This window comes from Halyomorpha halys, unplaced genomic scaffold, assembly GCF_000696795.3.
Source record: "Halyomorpha halys isolate HHAL.00 unplaced genomic scaffold, Hhal_1.1 Scaffold19.1, whole genome shotgun sequence".
In the NCBI taxonomy this organism is placed as follows: Eukaryota; Metazoa; Arthropoda; class Insecta; order Hemiptera; family Pentatomidae; genus Halyomorpha; species Halyomorpha halys.
This window is the reverse complement of record NW_027115129.1, coordinates 1,240,663-1,253,392: the sequence shown is the minus strand read 5'-3', so window position 1 is coordinate 1,253,392 and position 12,730 is coordinate 1,240,663. Positions and strand designations below refer to the sequence as shown.

The window sequence follows — 12,730 nt, the reverse complement described above, 5'->3', positions numbered from 1 at the left end:
TTTTATATCCCTGTTATTTTATAGTTATGTTTTTTTCTCTTTTTTTTCCATTTGTAACTATGTGTTTGTATCTTTTTTAGCCCTGAGGAAGCCCTGCAACGTGGGGCGAAACGTTGGCTCAATAATATAGTATAATTCTACTATTTGAGTTTTTTTTTTACCACTCCCGGACCATATTCCATTCATCAAATAAATAGTTTTCTTTTACTATTTTAATACCTTTATTGACCACCACTATCTTCTTCCAGTTTTGATTTATGTTATAACAAACCTTATCATATAAGTTTATCAATTAAGCTTATAAATATTCGTTTATCCCGTGGGGTAAACATTGGAATATGGAAAATATCCTCAGAAGAAGGCAAAAATAAACAATTAAAAAGGATATAATTCCCTTCAAAACTACAGAGTTGAGGCATTTATTAATTTAGACATATATAAAAACATCAGGTACATAAAATGGGTTTTATAAATTAAAGAGTGAAATCCTTGAATGGATATTTTGGACTGATTTAATCAGCCATATTTTATGAATGAAAAAGCTTCAGGTCTTGAAGTTTGGTATGTTTTTAACTTTTCAAAATGTTCTCCATTCAAGAATTTAATTTTTTTAGATCTTAAATTAAAATCAATGTTTTAAACTTAAATATTTTAAAATAAAATTTGTAAAAATAAAAAATTTAATCAGATACATAAGTACCTTAAATAAATTTCTATATCTTATAGGACTAGGCAGCGCTCCCCTTACTCCAACCTATATACAATCATTCCATTTACATATAATACATTTTTACATACATACATAACCGTACATACATTTTTACAATATTTACATAAACCTGTAAGCCTAGTACTATCTGCAACCACAGCCCACCACCGTCATGTCCTGGTAGTTCTTGAGAACCACCTTCCCCTCGTCGAGGTACAGCATCGAGATGGACGAGAGCTGTGTGGGGACGCAGCAGGCCTTGGGCACGGCGTTGGGGTTGACCGAGTGGACCAAGGTCTGGACGATGGCGTGGTTCGTGGAGTTCAAGTGGTCAGCCAGGGGGAAGGGGCAGTCCCCGTGGCAGTAGTAAGCGTCGTAGCCAGGGGGCGCCACGATCCAATCGTCCCACCCGACCGACTTGAAGTTTACGTAGAGAGGATGTCGCCTGCAGATCTCTCTTCCATCTTTCCTTCTGTGCTTCTTTCCCTGGGCTGCGGCTCGCTTCTTCCGCGACAGCAGCTCTTCTAGTCCTCGTGGTCCGGATTTCCCGTCATCTGAGTAGAGGAACAGATTGTGAAGGTCCCTCCTGACTCTCTTCGGGGGGCCTTCCACCTCTACCAGGAGTCCGTAGTTGGTTCCGCTGGCCCAACGCTCTACAGCAGGAGTCACGTCCAACGCGACGGTACCGTTTTTGCACGCCTTTTTCCAGTCCAATACCCTGAGGACGGGGCCTTCGCCGCCCTTCTTCCCGGGTCGCACGATATCATGGACCAGAACTCGCTGCCCTTCCTCGAAGGCGGACAGGTGTAGTTCAGCCAATGTGGGCGTTTCTGACGCCAAGACTTCACTGACGTTGAAATTGAGTCTGAATTTCTTCAAGACTCGATCATCATCTTCGCCTGCAAAATAAATGAGAAATTATAATAATTAATAATTTATTTATTGTTATTTAACTATATACATATAAACACTTCAAGTAATGATACAAACATGTGGTGAATCTACCCATTGATAGAACTCCAAAAACATTTCTAAAGGAGAAGATTTCGAGGCCATCTTCTTTTCATACGCCTAGGGGGATTATTAGGTAATGAAGGAAAAGCCAGGTTAGAAACGAGTTGGTCTGGGTGGTTGAGAAGTTTATCATGGAAGGATTGGTATCCTGGCTCTGGCCAAATCGGCAACATAAGAGACATTGAGGTCCTGATAGATGATTTGATTTGTGAAAAAGTAAGGAGCATTAAGGCTTTTACAAAGGTTTTGTACTGTAAGGATTGGAATCGGGAGGAATTCGATGGTATAGTGGAGCCCCATAGCTCAACTTCGTATGTCCAGATAGGCCTTATAACAGTCATGTAGATCAGTCTTTTGTAATGGATTGAAAGTTTAATAATTTAATTTAAAATCTGAATATTTTTATTAATATCTTATTACTAATTTTTACAGAGGAATTTATACTTCTAAAGCAACAGCTGCCAGTTTTAACGCATTGACATTGAAAGAACGCAAGTTTTGACAGGAGATGATCATGTAAAATCATTCCACTCCAACTTGTACGCATTCCTTACAGATTATAATCTATTTCGTCTACTGCAGTGAAACAACCACTTAAAGAAACCTTATGATTTAGTCCGCATATTTTGTATAAAATCTATTTACTCTTATTGTTTTCATAATTACGCTAAGTATTTAGAATTGTCGAATAATATTTAACTTGCTTATTATTATAAAAGCATTTTAGTAAATGGTTCAAAAATTATTAGATCATTGAGTCCAGATAAATACAGAACGACCAAGTATCCTAGTAATCACACCAGCGACTAAGTTGTCATATTAAGTGAGAGTTATTGGTCGGCAGGTCTTATCACGCACCCATCGCAGCCGCAGTGAGGGACGCAAGTTCTTTCGGCTTCGTCTTATGACGCCAAAGCTGAAGGATGTCTTTTAGGAGGAAGAATGAAATATCTGGATATCGTTCGGTCAGGATCAGGAACATGTTAAGAAAATCGCGTTAATCAAAAGTGATTATAAATATGGCGTTATTACTATTAATGCTGATTCTACACGTTTGTTAGTTACCGCAAATCAAGGACTTGAACGAATGCTTGATAATCAAAGGAAGCAAGTAACACTGATACCGACGCGCTTGTTTTGTTCTTTCGAATTTTTCGCCTATTAAATTCGATTTACTATTTTTTCATTTACAAAATAAAGGTAGATGAAATGAATAGAAACGTTCATGAAATGAATCAGCAATGTAAGTTGTAAGTTTCAGATGACAAGAATTCATAAATAGTATCAAAAATCCACGTAACTATAATAATATTTTATGAGAAACTTGTTAATTAAATTACCTAGACACATAATTTATTTATAAATATATTTGTGCTATGTTAAATAAAAAATAAACTGCTAAAGTTAATTGACACGATTTGAAACAACGTATTTACACCGAATCGATAGAATTTTAAAATAAACAAGAGTAAATTATTGAATTTAAAAGTTTCGGAAATTATTTAATTATTTAAAACACGGAGAGAACAAATATTTATCAGCATTTCTAAAACAATACAAACTGAAAACAAACGTGTAGACGCGGCACAAGCTCCCTTTAATTTGCACCAAAAAATTCAGGCCTACTTAACAAAACAATCCAAATAAAACCCACCCAAACGCTTGCGTACGAACAAATTCGTCATTGTTTAGCAAATGTGTAGAAGTCCTTAAGAAATCGTGATTTAAATAGGAGGGTGGATTAGTTCTAAACGCTGTCACCAGATGGCGCTGCATTGGCCAGTAGGTTAACTTGTATCCCAACGGAGGAGAACAAAACATAGAGGGAAAAAGAAAACATGGGCAATTTATTTGTGTGTTGATATCAGTGAAATTACAGAACGTCTCTTGTTCATATTAGGAAAATTACATTTGGGAAGTTTTGACTAAAAGATTCTTTTTTAAACGTCTATAGACCTAAGACAAACTAAATACAAAATCAATTAACACATTTATATTTTATATTCATAGTTTCATATGATCATTTTAGTAATTATTTTGTTTTTTATTTAATTTTTTTTTTAAATGGAGACGAAAGTTTTTGCGATTCCACTGCTAAAATAGGTTTACACAATACATCGTATATAGAACACGAGTAAAAACTATATATATAATTAATATATAATTCTTTATAATTTATTTATTGTTATTTACAATTGTATAAAAATATATACAAGTAAATTTGCTGTAAGTGATATAGTGACATGATACAAACATGTGGAGAATCTAACCATTGATAGAACTCCAATAACATTTCTAGAGGAGAAGATCTCGAGGCTATCTTCTTTTCAGACGCCTAGGAGAATTATTAGGGTAATGAAGGAGAAGCCGGGTTAGAAACGAGTGGATTTGGGTGGTTGGGAAGTTTATCATGGAAGGAATGGTATCTGGTTCTGGACAAAGCGGCAACATACGGAACATTGAGGTCCTGATGGATGACTTGATTTGTGACAAAGTAAGGATTAAGGATTTTACGAAGGATTTTGGACTGCGACTAAGAAAAACTAAATATTAAATCATCAATAATGAATATACATATTTGTATTGATCATTTTAGTAATTTGTTTTTTTATTTATTTTTTTTTTAATTGGAGACGAGAATTTTTGGTATTCCACTGCTAAAATGGGCTTACTAGCGTATATGGAACACGAATAAAAACCATAATCTGATAAGGAAATTGGAAATAACAGCCTTCGTATCATATGGCTGCTTTTGGAAAACCAACAAGTTATCTTATTGGGCACTTGTGCAGTAGACTTTAACTGTTCACACTTTCGTACGTCATATGTACTGAGTCCGTTTCTACTTTCACTGGAATATATAGTAAGGGGAAAAAAATTGTAATTTTAAAAAATTTCTTATTATTACAAAGTTTTCGAAAATGGTATGCGAACAGACTAGAAAAGTTTTACAAAAATGAAATTTTGATTATTATAGATTTTGATTATTATTAATTTTTAATTATTATCGTTAACTATGAGATTTTTTAAACGGTTATGATCGTTAGGAATAATAATGAATGGAAAGGAAGAATTTTATGATTAATTAAAGGAGAAAAAAAGGAATAATTCAGACATCTTATGCATTGGGAAAAGCCAAGACCATCCGATTATCCAGTGATAAATTGTTTTATTCCTCAAACTAAATTTATATTCGTCGAATCTACCCATTGATAGAACTCCAAAAACATTTCTAAAGGAGAAGATCTCGAGGCCATCTTCTTTTCAGGCGTCTTGGAGGATTGTCAGGAATGTAAGAGGATGCAGGATTAGAAACTAAGGGGTTTGAGTGGTTAGAGAGTTTATAATAGAAGGAGTGAGATCGGTTACATTAAGGTCTTTGTGGATGATTTTATTTGAGACAAAGTAAGGAGCATTGAGGATGTTACGAAGGATTTTGGATAGTAAGGATAGAATACGAGAGGAATTCGAAGGTTTAGTGGAGCCCAAAGCTCAACTCCATATGTCCAGATTGGCCTTATTACAGTCATGTAGATCAGTCTTTGTAATAGATTAGAAGTTTAGACCGTTTGTTTAATAGGGGTATTCATGATGTTGTGTTAAATGTTAAATGTTTTACCATGTTAAATGTTATAACTATAAGATTGTGAGCAGCCCTATTTGAAGTCATGTTAAACGTTAGAGCCCCTAGCGGATTTTCTCAGCAACTTGTTGTATAAGCCTTTATGTTTATAACCTTCCTTCCAGACTCTCATGTTATTGTTTACTTCAGTTTTGATTTAAGTAATTAATTACAACATGCCTAGAGTGAGTGAAAAGTGGAATTTGTGTGAAAGTTTAGCTTATGAAATGAAATGAAAAAATAACATTATTCTGGGACATATGTCCTCTAAGAATAATTACATGGTTCATATAGTGAGATTTTTATCTGGCGAGCGTTTCAAATTTTCAGATAGTAGAATGAAATTACATTGTTTTTTTTTACTGTTTTTTTTTCTCAAATGTATCATTAAAATTATCCATTCTGGTTTAATAGCAGGGATGTGAATACCACAAACACACGAAAGAACTGAGCTGTCACAACAACAAAAATGGCGGCGATCTCAACTGGTCTATTGTGTGACGTCATTCTCCACTTAACAGATCAAGTAACAGACTCTCAGCCATGTTAAATGTTATTTCGTTTTACCACGGCAAAAGAAGGCAATTTTTTCGATTTAACATGAGTTTTTCCATTTAACACACTTTAACCATGTTAAACCAAAGATCATGAATACCTCTAGTAAGTGCTGTAATAGTCGAAATCGACGTGCAGTTTCCTGTCTTTTCAGTTTCGTGTGAGGATTCCAGGTTAATCGTTTGTTGTTTACATATTAACTTCATTCTATATATACACAATATAAATAAAATGAAAGCTCACCTATAGGCGTGAAGCTCCTAATGGTGTTGGCCGACCTCGTGTGGCGACCTGGAAGAGGAAGATCCAAGGTGTCCAGAGCGTCGGGATCCTGCTGTTGGTGGTAGAGCTGGAGTAGCTCCGGGGGGATCTGGACGTCCGGGGGCGGGGGCGGGGGGCGCCGCTGCAGTCCCAGCACCCGGAGGAGCCCCCCTTCGGGACCGGCCTCAACCTGGCTTCCTCCCACGGTCATGATGATCATGATGATGATAAGCATCACCTCTCTAAAAACAATTATATAATTCTATTAGAGCACTATTAACGACTAAACAAGGTGAAGCATCTCCTTGGAAACAGCATGCATAGATTATCTTCTTTTTTTTTTTAATTCTTTATTTCTTACTTGGCCCATCAAGACCTCCTATATAACCCTTCGCACTCGGTTGTTTCCTCCCCTCTCTCCTCTGAGGGGACATGAAGTTTATTATCGATTATTGAGAAGGAACATACTCCACAATGTTTAAAGAAACCCATGTTATCCTATTGCCCAAAAAACATATTAAAATATGATAAAAATATCAAAATACATGATGAATAAATCAAATGGTTTTACGTAGAAAGAGAATGTGCGAAGTATATTCGGAACGGACTACACCAAAATACAGTAACGATTTTCCTTAAGGAATATTCCTTTGAGACAATCTCCTTTTTTTTTATTATCCTATATACGTAAATGAGTGTCATGTAAATGTTATCATGCTGTTTGCCGAGATGGAAGAGATCTCTTGAAGGATCCAGTTTACATAACTGTAGAGGGGAGAGAGGCCAAGCTGTCTGCTACAAGATCCAACGCATCGGCCTTCTTAGTCCCTCTTTTATAATACTAATATCTGATAACTATATCAGAAAAATAAATTTAAAAATAAATCTATATTTATTTTAATTTTTATATTTATATTTACTAGAAAAAAAAAAGATATATGCAACTGATTCATAAATACATCCTAGAACAATGCCTTTCAATTTGTATAAACAAATAATAAATTCATAAATAAATACAATTTTGTATTATAGGCTAAATTGATTACGTTGTATTTGACAAAGGCAGAATAGTCCGCAACATTTTAATAATTTATGTTTTAGCCGTGATATCTAAATTAAGATAATTATAATTTATTTAAGAATAATTTATAATTCATAACTTAAATATAAATAATTAGTTGTACTCTTAAAAATTAGTTCCAATTGGTTTATTTCCTAAAACTTTATTATTGTATATATATATTATATAAATAGTAATATACATAATATATTTATATACAATAATAATAATTGTTTCTTTCTGCTATTTATTATATTATGAGATCTAAGTGACTTGGATTTGCGATCTCCTCCAAGAAACCCTGATGAAGGTTAAAAATTCTGGCCGAAACGTTGGCACTATTAAATATTTGTGTTATTCTCTGACCGCACCCCCAACCATATTACCCAGGATCAACTATCTTCTCATTATTACAATTTATTATATTTATTTTCAGGAATCAATTCACACCCGTTTTCAATTCAATTCTTTTAACATTTGAACAACGTTTCGGACTCCTCTGCCCATTATCCAATGCTACAAATAAAAATATTCCCAATCCATAAAGTTTATATCCCACCTCAATACAATTTTTTTTATACTCATTTACAAACAAAAATTCAATATTAAAATATATATACATCACTTCATCAATTTATGCCCATTTAAAAATCTAAAATGTATCTTGAGATTGAGCCAAAATGTCTTCGTAATTCTTCTTATTTTGTCTTTATCTTATTATTAAATTGTTGATTGTAACTATATGTTAATTGTAAATTTTTGATAGAAATATTTTTATTTGTAAAACTGGTGAGCCCGAAACGTCGGTCGTATGTTGTTAAAACATAAATAAGTGAAAAAGGGATATAAATTAATACCTGGAAATAAGTATAATAAAGTTTTATAATTCATAATATTTTTAAAAATATTTTAATAATAAAAACGAAATTGAAGTTGTAAAGTAATAGATATCTTCAAGTTGAGACTGTATGGATACATTTTATTATAATTGATAAAATATTACTATTCAAATATACACAATAATAATATCCAATTTAATTGTTTATAAAGAAATTGACTCTGTAACACTACAATCCAGAAAGGGTCAGGGCTGCAGGGAGGTTGTGCAAGGGGTGATTTAATCAGAATCATGCTTGATAACCAGATTTTTACCCAATTAATAGTACCCACTGCCGCAGATATAATAAAATATAGAAATAAAAGAACTAAAAAATTATTTATTTATTTTTGTTTGTAAAAGCCAGACATGGCTGATATATTTATCGTCATAAAAACACAGTTATCTAAGATTTATTGTAAATTAAATTTCTGGTCTCCACAAAAATTGTTTTTAAGGCCGATTTTATATTTTTTAAAGAATTTTAAGAAAGTTTCTATTTTTAAAAGGCATAATGTTGTGACTAAATTATTATTACTTAGGGTTCAAGGTAAAATACAGATTAAAAAAAAAAAATTTAAATGTATAAAACATTTATCACAATATCTATCATTTATTTCAAATTGAAGTTTTTCGATTCACAAAAATTTTTTAAGGCAGTCTTTGAAGAGTTTTGAAAGAATTTTTTGAAAATTTCTATTTTAAAAAGGAATAATGTTGTTATTAAAATCATAGTAATTGATTTCTAAAAAAAAAATTTTAAATAGTAACATTTATCGATTTTTTTACTTGCTATGTTTAGTGACTAAATAAATCATTTGATAATGAAAAGAATCGATTTTATATCCATATATTAGGGATTACAAATTTTAAAAAATCAACTATATTATTAAACTTACGAATTATTCATATTTTTACAGTTGTAGTAATTAAAAAAGTGTAATTTTTTTAAATTCCTCACGATCTTAGTTATGTGCTTTTTTTTCTCCGTTATCTAAATTAATGATTTATTAGATTTATTAGAAATACTAAAATTTTTTTATTGAAGAATAATTATACAATTAAGGGCAATAACCATAGTGCTTGAAGTATTGATTCACATATTATACACACAAAAAAGAGAAACAAAAAATTTTTACCGATAAAATAAAACACTAACAAAAATAAGAAATATATAAAAAAATAATTAGAAATATGATTGTATAAATAAAAATATAATCGATGTAATACAAAAATAAAATAATTGATATATAAGTTTAAGAACATTAAATTGTAGTTAAAAATATATATTTAATTATATAATCGCACCTACAGTTACGTTATATCCTAGTAAGACTGTCTTTATCGTGAATTAATTTATTTAAAAATGATATATTTTTTAATTGTTTAATAATATGGTATAATTATATATTTTCAATAAAAACATATTATTTTTTATACAGTCCTAAGCACACGCATTAATTCGTATCGAGTTCGTGTTTCACATTCTCTTTATATTCTATCAATATTTAATATCTAGGAATTCTTGGTTTGTATTCTTATGTTTAAGGACATATTTTATAGGTAAAGGTTGAGATAAAGAATGAAATTAATTGATTACCTTTAAAATGAAAGTTGCGTATCCTATCATTACTCTCCAGACTATATGGAGATAGCGGCTAGGACGCCCTGCAGTCTGAGCGGGCAGACATATCCTTGGAAGAACCGGTTCGGGAGATGCTGTGTCCTGCAGGAGCTGCCTTTCTTGGAGGACTACAGCCCTTGCCAAAATGCTAACCCCACCACCTCCCCTCTATAGGAGATCCCCTCCACGTTATTCTCTTCGGGATAAATTATGTGCGCCATTGGGGCGAGGCAGCGCAAGGTGTGGGGTCTTGCGTCAGCGCAACATGACCCGCGGTTCCATGGATTGTTACTGTACAAATATACACATTCATTTTTATTTCTTGACTGACAAAAATAATGACAATCGTTATCATTCCTGAGTGATAGAAAATATTTATGACTGAGTTAAGTTGAATTAGGGATCGTTGTGGCGGCGTGGTAAGGACCCGGTTTCGAATCTGGTGGGGCAGAAAATTTTTTTATGCTACACTGTAGCCGTGAGTCAACCCTGTGGGTCTTCTTAATTGGGTAAAATCTGGCGGTGATTCTGACCGAATCACTTCCTTGCGCAACCGTAACTCTACTTCCTTAAAAAGTACTGAATCCTCCACCGGTTGTAGCGGTACAAATTTTTTAAATAAGTACGTCCGATCCGATAAATAAACGAATAAAAACATTTAATTTATATGAACATGTAATAGGTAATTGTTAAACATCCAAATTTAGAAAATTTACAAGTAAGTGAAAAAACGTCTCGTTAACATATCGATTAGTTTTTGTAATTTATATCGTAATGAACTGACGTCCATCACTATATCACCGTAGTTCCATTATTTCAGTAATTTTAGCTTTCTAGGTATTTAAATTTGAATTTTATATGGAGCTGGTTTAGAACCAAAATGGTTGATTAACAACCATTTTTAATACAGTACACTGAATACTAATATTGGAAAAATCAGAAATATAGTTTTAATTAATAAGAAAAAGACTTCAATTTTTTTCGTCTTAGTGAAATTTCAAGAGATAAGGTGAACGAATATACGATAAAAGTAGACGAATAAAGTTCAAAACAATTTTAATTGAAATATGAATATTTAAAAAAAAAAAAATCACTTGAATTCGAATACAAAATAAAATTAATTAAAAAAATCATTTCACACAAAATGAAGGAATGATCATTGTTAAGCGACTCATTCAAACGCATTTTCATTGTCATTAAGCTCGCTGTGACATCAGGCAATCACATTTTTATGATACTCAAATGAATCCATGCTTTTCTAATCAGGTCCAAAATGTTTCTTTAAAAGATTGTTAACGTGTGACAATTACACTGGAGTAAGAAGTACTCCTTGGAAGCCTGTGAGTGAAATTTTCCTACATTTATTTGTAATCGATTAATATATATCTTTATGATATTTCACGTCAGTCCGGACTTGACTCCAAGTATCTCCAAAGCTAGATACTTTTCTATTTTAAGTGGTGAAAATATAAAAAGGACATCTAAAACTAACTGATAGGAAAAGAACAAATCCTGTGCCACGGGGGTAAAACGTTCCGTGATTAAATGGCACTGGTTTTGCAGCAAATGCACCATTCTTAACGCAATTTTGATGGAGAAAGAGCTCTTTTTGCTCCATACCGCTTGGCATTATGGTGTAGTGTATGGTGAACATGCAGAAAATAGAAAAAAAAAAAAAAAATATATTTCCAAAATATGTGGATGGAGCTGGTTTTGAAGCTGCACGGCTCAATCTGGTAAGTCTATATATACCTATTTATACATCTATCTATTTATTATTATAATTTATTCATTATTATTTTCTCTATTTAACATAAATTTTTCTATTTAACATGCTTTAACATGTTAAACTAAACATCATAAATGCCCCTATATGTTTCAGTATATGGTGCATTCCAGAGAGGTATAGATGAATAAGTAATAAATATTTTCAAAACTATTTTTTATTTTTAAATCACTTATCAAGTTTTCGAAATATAGGCTCATGAAGAAAATAAATTTCCAGACCCAACTTTTGATAGGAGCATTCCGTACATGTTTTACGTAAAACTTCGAATTTCCGACACTTTTTCGAGATAGATTATTACTAACTTAAAATACAATTTAATTTTTTTATCAAATTCAATGTACAAATTGTTCGCAAATATGAAAAAGTAGTTATAAAACTGCACAGCATGGCTCATAATTTTATTTAAATATTTCACTTTCGCTTTTTTTTGAGGGGGGAGGGCAGAAAAATGTATTATGAAAGAATAATATGGCTTACTTTTTGCTTATCTATCAATAGCTCGCTGAGTACACATCTTACTGAAATACTGATATACGGCTTATCTACCAACGTAAAGAACAACAATAATAATTATTTTTTAAAAATTTGTTGAGGTTAATCACTTCCATCATTTGAAATAAATTATTATTTATTTATTCATGACAATTGTACGTTTCGGGACCACTGTCCCATATTCATGCACTATAAAAACCTCATGATTTCATATTATTATTATTATTTGTCATGAATAAATAAACAATAATTTATTTCCAATGATGGCAGTGATTAACCTCAAAAAATTTTAAAAGAATTGACTCACCAGACTTGCTAGAGAGATAATCCAATAATAATTATTTAAAGGGCCAAAAAAATCACATTTAGGGTAATTAAAAGAATATGAATTATTAATAACTTTTGATCGATATAAAATGTGTTTGAAGCTATTGCTCGAAAATGGTCTTCTACAATCGCGTCGAAGATCAACTTAAATTGGCCTCGTGATTGACCAATCGTTCGCGATCGACATGTTGGCAATCCCTGATAGTACGACTGATAGTGCTTACACGACAGTAAATACTGTAGGTTACACGATCGTACCGAGTGCAACAACTGTCACTGACCATTGTCATTACGTAATACAGGCTTTTGTCAAAGAACCAAGCAGGCCATGCATGGGGTAGTGAGAGGGCGTTTATCAACAAACCGCCTTAATTTATTCAAATCAAAAAATATTATATTT

At 32.3% G+C, this 12,730-nt stretch overlaps 1 protein-coding gene across 1 annotated transcript; it reads right to left on the bottom strand.

Annotated features, from left to right (window-relative positions):
- Positions 1 to 385: 385 nt before the first annotated feature.
- LOC106681057 (protein decapentaplegic) lies at positions 386 to 9,845 on the bottom strand. Its single transcript, XM_014421187.3, has 3 exons — positions 9,699 to 9,845; positions 6,144 to 6,403; positions 386 to 1,608 (listed from the first exon to the last, which is right to left on the bottom strand). The coding sequence occupies exons 2-3, from the start codon at positions 6,394 to 6,396 to the stop codon at positions 854 to 856; spliced, it is 1,008 nt and encodes a 335-aa protein (XP_014276673.1). The 5' UTR covers positions 6,397 to 6,403; positions 9,699 to 9,845; the 3' UTR covers positions 386 to 853.
- Between the last annotated feature and the right edge of the window lie 2,885 nt (positions 9,846 to 12,730).

Coding starts and splice junctions, on each gene's coding strand:
- LOC106681057 (XM_014421187.3), bottom strand. CDS start 6,396: ATGCTTATCATCATCATGATCATCATGACCGTGGGAGGAAGCCAGGTT. Junction 1,609..6,143: donor TAGGAGCTTCACGCCTATAG/GTGAGCTTTCAT, acceptor TTTATTTTGCAG/GCGAAGATGATGATCGAGTC.